The sequence below is a fragment of the Pteropus alecto genome, unplaced genomic scaffold, assembly GCF_000325575.1.
Source record: "Pteropus alecto unplaced genomic scaffold, ASM32557v1 scaffold49, whole genome shotgun sequence".
In the NCBI taxonomy this organism is placed as follows: domain Eukaryota; kingdom Metazoa; phylum Chordata; class Mammalia; order Chiroptera; family Pteropodidae; genus Pteropus; species Pteropus alecto.
The window spans coordinates 2281277-2290844 of NW_006443131.1; the positions used below are offsets into that span (position 1 = coordinate 2281277).

The 9568-nt window shown below is 54.9% G+C and overlaps 1 protein-coding gene across 1 annotated transcript in view; it reads left to right on the forward strand.

The window, feature by feature from the left end:
- Positions 1-9568, forward strand: part of SHE (Src homology 2 domain containing E) — a 31633-nt gene that overhangs the window by 16581 nt on the left and 5484 nt on the right. The window contains exons 2-4 of the mRNA XM_015598301.2: positions 5-295; positions 2331-2457; positions 9419-9560. Coding sequence (XP_015453787.1) covers positions 5-295; positions 2331-2457; positions 9419-9560 — 560 coding nt within the window. The remainder of the gene's footprint in view (positions 1-4; positions 296-2330; positions 2458-9418; positions 9561-9568) is intronic.

The window sequence follows — 9568 nt, forward strand, 5'->3', positions numbered from 1 at the left end:
CCAGGACAGCCTGCAGGGGCTGATCCAGGCCGCCGCGGGCAAGGGCCGCAAGAACTCCCGGGCCGCCGGCGACGACGAGCCCCACCGCGGCGCGGCCCGGAGCTCGGGCTGCAGCACCTACATCAACAGGCTCATCAAGCTGGATTCCCAGGAGAAGAGCGCGAAGAGCGGCTGCCCCGGCGCCGGCGGCAGCAGCGGCAGCGCCAGCAGCAGCTCCTCCTCCGCGTCCTCGTCCCCTTCCTCCCTGGGCCCCGCCGAGCTGGACAAGGGCAAGGTCGTGAAGCAGCAGGACACGGTAAGGGCACAGCCGCCCCGGACCCGCGCTGACCCGCCTACCCGAGGGGCCGGTGGGAAGGAGCTCGGCGAGCCTGCCCGGCCCCAGGGTCCCTGTGCCCCAGAGGAGGTGAGGGTGCGTTTCCCCCGCTGACATTGGGCGACTTCCTGAGAGATCCTTCAAAACCATTCGATTTTTTTTTTTTTTAAATCCTCATTTTGGAGATGGAGAACTTTGCAGAAATTGACTGTCGGTTTCGTTCTGTCCGCAGTTTGGGGGCGTGATTGGATGCGACGGTCCCGCTTCGTTCAGCGTGACCCCCTTACAGATGTGGTTTAACTTCCACATCCAGGACGGTCGCAAAGCTAGACCGTAACTTTAATCCCTCTTGAGCATAAGAATGGTGACCTCTCAACTGTGTTTTCAAAGCTCCAGGGCCCGGGTCGGCCAGCCCCTCCCCCGCGCCCCCTTGTCCGCTGCTGTGGAAGCGCCATCACTCCGCAGGTCCCCGCAGTAAAAGGCTCCTCTGGCTTCTCTGCCACCCCCGGGTTACTGCCCTTCCCTCCAGCGCGGGACTCTGTGTCGCACCGCAGACACGGGGCCCTAACGGGGCTGGGAGCGGGACCAGGGAGTGACAGACCCGCCCAGCGTGAGGCAGTTAAAAGGAGTGTGAACACGTGGAGACCCACTCCGATCTCAGAGACGAGCTGGGTGTGTGCTCGTGTTAAACTCACTCTTTGTGAAAAAGGGGGAGGGAGGTGCTCAAGCCCAGCGCTGGGTCCTGCCAGGCCGGCACTTCCCGTCGGGAACGTTGATTTTCTCTTGCCCACGCTTCGGACGTGCAGCCGCCAGCACAGACCACGAGGGTCTGCATGGGGCGCTTTCGTTCATTCCTCCATTCTTTCCACAGCCGTTTACAGGCACCTCCTGGCGCCAGGCCCCGAGGGGGCGGGGGGCGGGGGGGAACGTGGACAGACGGCCGAGGACCCAGCTGGTGCAGACACTAGTCAGTGGTCCGCCTGTCGGACTGGATCGTGAGCACCTCGCGGCCCAGGGCCGCGGGTCCCACTTCCTGGTCCTCGCTGGGCGCTGGGATGCAGGACCCACGGTGGGCGAGGAGTGAGTGGTGACCAGTCCTGGTCATCGCTCGATGTCTGTGTTTCTTAGGCCATCTCTTCGCAGGCGGAGGGCTCCTATCCTGGCGGCCCCTCTCCCTGCTCACCTAAGCTCTCCCCACCAGCTGCAGGGCTCCACTGTGAGCTTCTGGAAAATGTAACCAGAGGTCGTGGGGCGGGGCTCAGGGCTTCCTTCCCGAGAAGGGTCCCCGACCTCCCACGTTGTCACCCAGCTGCTGCAGAGCAGAAGTACGATGCACACCCCACTTGTCCAGGCCCCTGCGTATTTTTGGAAGGAAAGATGCTTTCTGACATATACCAGTCAAAACTCCATGTGGTCGTGGCCTGTGAGGACCAGTCTGCCTGTGAATTATCGGACCTAGAATTCACACGGGACTGTTCATTGGCGACCTGCCTCTTCAGCTGCTTATTACGAAGCCTTTCTCTTTAGCGCTGTTACAAATTCCTTGTGGACAAAAAAACAGGTCTTGGTCTCCGATTCCCTAGCCAGTGCTGGTGGACGCTGCGTGACTTACTGTGACCATATTGCTCAGCTGGTTGGCAGTTGAAAGAGCAAGATCATGAGAAAGACGATAGACCGGGGTCCCTACAACCGCCTCCCCCACTCCCCACACCCACCCCTCCCATCCTTTACTCCAGCAAATGCTTTGCTGCTGAGAGAGAGAAAAGGGGGTGAAAACAGCCTTGGGGATCAGCAGAGTTTGGATGAATCGCTGACAATTATATTACCAAAAAAAAAAAAAAAAATCAAATGTTTGTGCAACTGGGTGAGTAACAAGGTCGAGTGCAAAAGCTCCCCAGAGCTGGCTGGAGATTTTGACCTCCTCCCGGATCAGCCGGTCGGCGGTAGCCATTTTCCCGCCCCTGAGTTCGTGTGTCCGACAGTCCTTGGCAGCTCTGCCTCTCTGCGCCTTTCGCAGGTCATCATCTTAGAAGACTACGCGGACCCGTACGATGCGAAAAGCACGAAAGGTCAAAGGGACGCGGAGCGCGGTGGCGAGAACGACGGGTACATGGAGCCCTACGACGCACAGCAGATGATAACAGGTCGGTGACCAGCAGCCGCTCTGAGCCGGGCTGCGATCTTACTCTCCCTGGGAAGGGGCGAAGTGGTAGCCACGGCTTGGGGAAGGGGGTGAGGCGATTTAACCAGATCCTGCTGACGGGCCCCAAACGGAGTCAAATATCTCGTCAGCTAACTTCCTTTACAGTTCCGTCTTCGAATTTGCGGCGGTCTTCCAAGTTTTCCTTAATTCTGTGTGAAACTGACACTTGCGAGTTTGCAGGTGTGCTCAGAATGTGATCTTCAGGTGTCGCTTTTGATATGCATTTCTTGGCCACTCTCAAAACTTTGTTGTCTGTAATGGGGTCGTCGACCTGCACCAAGGGACATTATAATACAGAGCGGACCTCGAGTTGTTAAAAGTCGCAGACGCAACGCGATCCTCCGTGTCGTGCTAGGAGATTGATTTCTCAACAAATCCCACAACGTCGGAGCAAACACCTTGATTACTGAGGAACGATGACTAGTCCCGGGCACGAGCCAGCCGTTTAAGGCACGCGTCCTCACACCAAGGTCGGTGATTTCTTGTCGCCTTTCAAGTTGGAACAATTCTAACTCGTGAGCTAAGCAGTCCCCTTGTCAGTTTTTGGTTTCATACTTTTCCCTGTTATCCGTAGTTCCCTTAGATTGGCATAAATGATACTTAGTAACATAGTTACTAGTTATTTGGCTTTAGTCATGGATTTCAGAGTAACTTGTTTATTGGCCTCATTTTTCCGAAACATTCTGGAGTCCGCAATGAGGCATGTGGATTTTGAGCGCTGGCTTGAGGCAGCCTTGTTTGAGGCCTTGGGTTTCATGCCCGGGAAGGGAAGAACGGCTCACACATCGAAGATGTGTCTCTTTTTAAAAGCAGATTGGAGAGCTGTCACACTCAGGCTTCATAAGCAGAGGCCCAGAGGGTCACGGCAGCACCCTGGAGGGGTCAAGATGGGCTTCAGGATGAAAATGGGGTGCCACCGGAAAGCAGTGCTCTGTTTCCTGCCCTCTGCTTGCAGAGATAAGGCTCGGGTTTGGGGAGGGTGGACCCTGGCCAGGCTGTGACCCTGAAGGTCACCGGACTGCAACCTCTAATGAAATCTGTGAATGAAAGGAAGTGAAAATGAACTTAGTCAGAATTTTAAAAACTACCAGAGGCTCGAAAGGAATAGGGGGTAAGATTTACATAAACTCGAGGGGGAAAAAATGTTCTAGAAAAAAAAAATGCTTAATTTTGGTTCACTTTTCTGCGTTCTTTGGTGTGTATGCCTCTCTTTTGAACTAGAATAGTTTTTCTCTGCTAGCCCAGCTGTTTATTTGTGGAGCCACACTAATACTAGGGAAAGCACTGTGCTGTTTAAAAATGAATTTTTTCCATGTAACCCCCAAAACTCTATGAGCTGGGGGACTCTAATACTGTCCCCTAGTTACAACATCAAAGCAGTTCTGACTTGCCTGTGCTCACAGACTGTGTATGAGTGGGCCAAGTTGCCTCAGGACATATATGAAATGATAAGATGATAATAATAACCGGCATTTAATATTCAAGCACTTATTAAGTTTCAGGCTCTGTTTAATACAGTTCACACGAATAAATTCATTTAGAAGTACAAAATTAATGCATTCAGTTGAACTAAAAGTTCTAAGAAATTTTAAAATTCCTTTTTTTAACTGCTAGATTTTTTTTCTTTGCTCTTTTGAAAACTATCGGTGCGTTTTTAAGCTTTTTCACTTAAACTATATATCTGAGAAAGCACCTTCACAATCCATGTACATTATACCTTATTCCACCCGTAGGTTACACAGCTGGACAGAATAACAGGAAGTGAGTTTATCGGAAGCTGAAAATAAAAGATTTGCTGCCTTTTTTTTTTTTTAAGCCTTTTACCTTTTTTGCTCAGTTTGCTCCTCGTTTGATTTGTTGTCAAGCCCAGAAATGCCCCACGTTTCTTGAGAAACGTCAGGGGTCTCTTTTTAGTTGGTTTCAGCATTGCCGCAGGAGGAGATGGTTTAGCTGGGGGACACCCCGCCTTTGACCTGCTTTTTTGTTTATTTATTTTATTTTTAAATTAAGTGTATTGGGGTAACATTGGTTAGTACAATTATATAATTTACAATCTGTCATCTGTATATCCTATTGTGCGTTTACTACCCCGTCCTGCCTTTTTAACACCGTGGAGTGGGAACGAGGGGCCTGATTTTAACAGCGTCTTGGGTTTATGGAACGCTGTTCGCGATGTTACTTTGTGACATCCAGCAGATACTTTCTTTACCACGTGCCAGGCCCCGTTCTGGGCTCTGGGCCCACAGGCAACGAGCTCCGCGTGGCCCATGCCCTGACGGACCCCAGAGCCCAAGGGGCTCAGAGACCTAACGCCAGTCCAGAAGAAAACATGTCACCGAAAAGTGTGGACAGGGCCTTGAGGTAGAGAATGAGACCCACCATCCGCCTCGGCACAGAGGATGAAATGGAAATTAAGACATAGTTAGTCCTGTCCTGTGGCCACATAGCTGGGACCCGTACTCCCTGGATCCCTCCCAGAACTGCGCTCCTAACTTTTAAAAGCTAATAACTTATAAATCCATGAATAAATCCTCCTTTAGATTTGTTCAAGGGATTGTTCATAAAGAGACACGACTGAAGACAAGACAAACCTCTGTCGTTCTAAGTTCGCAGGCACGCGACAGCTAAATATTCGGCAGAAACATCCTCTATCACTTAGCATCGTGGGATTTAGCCACCAAAATAACACCTAGGCACTGAGGGGTCTTGAAGAGCCCCGAGGCAGCCCCCACGCTGGTCTCACACGAGCCGAGCGTGTGCCAGGTTACCTCACTGTAACCAGTGGGTGTTAGAGGCTGTGTCACAGCTGAGGAAACCAAGGTTCCGGAAGATTCGACGGCTTGACCGAATCACGCCGCTTCAGGGTGGAGGCGCCGGGTCACTCAGGAGCCTTTGGTTTTGGTGACTGAGCTCCTGTCGTAGGTGGTTTCACATTTTTTAGTTTTGCCTCCGGATGGCTTGGTTGGTTGGTTTGTTTAGATAGTGAAATCTAAAGGAGAGATTCGTCGTTCAGGCCTCCATTTAAAAAATTAACTGTGATAGAAAAGCAAACAGAAGACTGTTCTTGCTGTGTTTAATTCGTCTCTACTTTCCTTCTTAAACTCAGATTTCAGGGCTTCTGAGTTATATCCGCTTTCACTCGGAAAATGTTAAGGTGATTGTAAATCAAAAGCGTGAGCACTGATAAAAGACTAGCGTAAAAAAAGTTACCTAACGAGGCGTTTTTTCTGATTCTAAGAGGAGAATAGAGTTAGGAGGCTCTAAGTTTAGTGTTTTGGAAAACATGAAATGCATGGGGCGGGGAAGGTGCATTATAGAAATGGTAAGGAACGTTTTACGTGGACTCTTTGGGGCATAAAGTAAGGAATGATAGAGAAAATTCTGGAGTCTGGGTCTAACACGCACACCCAGTGAGCGTAGCCGTTACTGAGACAGTCCAGAGAGAGAATCCCATTTTCACAGAGGCTTCTGGACAACTGCGGAGGGACCTCCATGGCTACTTACAATTAACTTAGCAAGAGGAAGCCTTAGTCTTCTGCCGTTTTTAAGTACCGGCGGCATAATGGTGTCCAGCCGGAGCTGGAGCCGCGTCCCTGTCCCCCGGCCGGCCGCACGTGGGCCGGGCTCAGCTGCAGATGGGTGTTGCTCCGCGGCCAGGCCAGGCGCATTCTGCCGGCGGCGCGTCACCGGCCCCGGTGGCAGGGCCGGGTTTCCTCCTGCCGTTTCCCCTTCTCAGCCTCGTTTCCTCTCGGGGCCGGCTCTGCACGTCAGGGGCCGTTGTCCGCGCAGGAAGGGTCGGTGCGCAGCACCACGATTGTTTCAGTCGGCTCGTGTGGCGCCTCGGGTCACGGGCGGCCGGGCGCTGGAAGGGACGGGCGCTCGAGCCCTTCGTGCCCCCTGATCGAACGTTGTTTAGAAAGACGACGGCACCGTGCAGGTCTTGTCCAACCCCAGGGCCATCCCAGAAAGGACCGTCCCCGGCAGTGGCTCCCTAGCGTTGCCCCCAGGGCCGAGGGTGCGGACCGCCTGAGACCGCGGGGACCTCGCTCAGCAGCAGACGCTCAGACACGTGTAACGAGAGCGCAGGGTGCTAATCACCGCGCGTCAGTTTGACACAAATTTACTGAAACTTCCCTGTGGGCAGGACCCCTTCTGCCGAAGGCTGGGACCAGCTCTTCTCCGGGCGGTTCAGGCGGGAGGGAATCGAGGTGAGGACCCCCCGCCTGCCCCGCCTGCCCCGGACCACGCTGACAGTGAACTTGGGTTCTGCTCAGAAACTCGAGAATTCCAAGTTCATCCTTCGAATTCCTTTGCGTTCTCTCTTTGCTTTTTCTTAGCGCTGTAGAAAAGTTCTTTTTCAGAAACGCCAGCCTTATCTTAATGGGACCGGGAGCCGAGCGTGTTTCTGTTTCTTATTTTCTATGACTCCGTCTACGCTGAGCGGCGAAGGAAGAGCTCTGTGGGACCGAACGCCTGGACGGGAGGTGCTGGGGACCCCAGGCAGCCCGGCGCCTCTCCCGCCTGGCCGGGATGCGTCTAGCACTCAGGTTCTGACGTGGCGGCTTTGGACACAGGACAAGACGGGCTCCGGGGAGCAGCAGGAGAGGGGGGCCGTGGGGACCCAGGAGGTGTGGCTTAGCTTCTCATGAGAATCACCTGGGGCCCTTTGACAACCCTGACTCCCAGGCGGACCCTAGACAAGTCGGGACCTCTGGTGGCAGGACGTGGGCACCGGTGGGTGCTAAGGCTCCCAGGTGGTTCCAGAGCTGGACTCGGGGTCCCTGTCTGGCCGAGTCGGAACCTCGCCCTGTCAGTACCCTTTGCCCTTTTTAATTCGGTGTCCTGATTTTAATGACGTTTTCCTCTACTGTTTTATTTGTTGTCTTTTCCTTGTTAGAAGCCTCGAGTCGGTGATTCCCCCCCGCAGCGTGTCACCATGCCTGTGTACCGATCACAGGTGTCGCTGTCCTTCGTGACCCCCTTCTTCCTTACCTGACCACTCCTCCGTCACCTTTGCCGGCCCCTCTCCCTCCATCCACCCTTGACCAGAGAAGTCCCAGGTTCAGCCTTAATTCCCCTTCGCCGCCTGCCTCCTTTTCCCCGGGGATTGCGTTCGTTCACAAAGCACTAACGACGCTCCATCTGTGAGCAAGTCCTCGACACGTGCCCGTGACCTTCATCGCGGTGACCGTCACTCTCCGCTGAGCTCCGGCTCCAGATTATTGTCACCTGCTCAAAGGAGTTCTGGAGCTCCTTCTTCTCTCTCTCCCCTCCCATCCAACCGTGTGCCCTACAAAACATAAGCAGGATGCGGTGGTCCCTGCCCTGGTACCAACTTAGGAATACGGGCACACGGAGGCGGAAGTGCAAGGTGAGCATGAGTTGGCAAGGTGGTGGCACCTGGGGAAGCTGGGGAGCTGGAGGAGATGCTACGTCAGCTTCCCCAGGATTGGAACACCACCAGGACGTCGGCGGGCCACGGCAGAGTCCTGCTCGGGAGGCTGCGGAGCTTCCGTCTGCTTGGAACAAAGAATGGGTTGCGGGGGGACGGGGCAGAGTGGCGGTGAGGGCAGAGTCTGGAGAGGGAGGCAGTGACCTGATCACAGGCCCCCCGTGCCATGCTGAGCTGTCCGTACCTTGTAAGGAGAGGGCTGAGAGCCTCTAGGGTGTTAAGTGAGGAGACGGGGTGTTTGGAAAGGTCCCCTCCATGGTGACCAGATGCACAGACTGAAGGCTCTTTGCATCCGTTTCTCTGCCGCAGGCCAGACCCTGGCTTTCTGGCTTTTCCCATCCCATCCGCTGCGTTGGAGCTCACCTCCCAGCACAGCCGATGCCACCGTCAAAACTTACGCTCGGTCGCCATCGCGTGCGGAACGATCTGAACCTTTCGTCCTTGCTGGTCCAACGTCTACGCGTTGGCGCCTGGCCTGACGACCCCCGGCTGCTTCTGCCACCTCCCTCTTCTCCCGGCCTCTGCCCTTCGAACTTCTCTCTCAACTCCCCCTCTGGGAACAAGGCCTCTGTGGCTCCCACCTCCCTATCTTCAGCGGCGCAGCTTCCTCCGCTGGAAATGACCTCCTCTATCCAAGCCGGCCCATCTTCCATTGCTCTCCCGCTTGGAGTCAGTCCAAGAGCAGCGGTTAGGGGCACGGCTTCTGGGGCCCAGCGTCTTGCCTTGGAGCCCAGGCTTTGCCACTGACCGGTTCGGGCAGTTGCCTTAAACTGTATGCTTTGCTTTTCTCCTCTGTGCTGTGGGGACAATAACAGTCCCATCCCGTAGGGAGTGATGACAATGACGACGTGCTCGGGATGGTGCTGACGCACCATACGCCATCGACGTTAGCCGCCGTAGCTGCTTTTCCCCATAAGGCCTCTTGTATTTATTCCGCAGCCGTTGGCCTGTTAGGTGTAATTTGTGGATGTGTCTGGGTCCCCCCACTGTATGGAAACCGCCTGGAAGTCAGGAACTCTGTCTGAAGGGCAGAAATGTCTGCCCGCATGTGCGCGGCCCACCGCGGTGAATACAGTAAACGTTCTCTTGATATTAAAGTACTTTGACCTCAGCGTCCTAAAGCATTAAACACTGCAGGTGAACCGTACTCCGAGCAGACCCCGGCCAGGGACCATGGAACGGGCTGCCCCGGGGCCACTTCTGTCACCAGCTGCAGGTGGCCCCCAGAGGCACACCCGTCTTTGGATGTGGTCCCTGATCCTGTGACTCGATCCCGTTACGTGGCTCAGGCGACGGGACGGACAGGTTGTAGGCTCCTGCAGCTGGGAGCCGTGCCGGCCGCCTCCGCCACGTCCTGCCGCGCAGCCCGGTGGACGAGGTCATCCGGGTAAGGCCCAGGTTCCCATGGCACCTTTCTGTCACGGTCATGTGCGGACTGTGTGTCTTCCAGAAATCAGGCGCCGAGGTTCCAAGGACCCCCTAGTGAAGGCGCTTCAGCTGCTGGACAGCCCCTGCGAGCCGGGGGAGGCCGGCGTGAAGTCCGAGGCGCCGGCCAAGAGACGGGGTTCCAAAGACCTGCTGGGGAAGCCGCCGCAGCTCT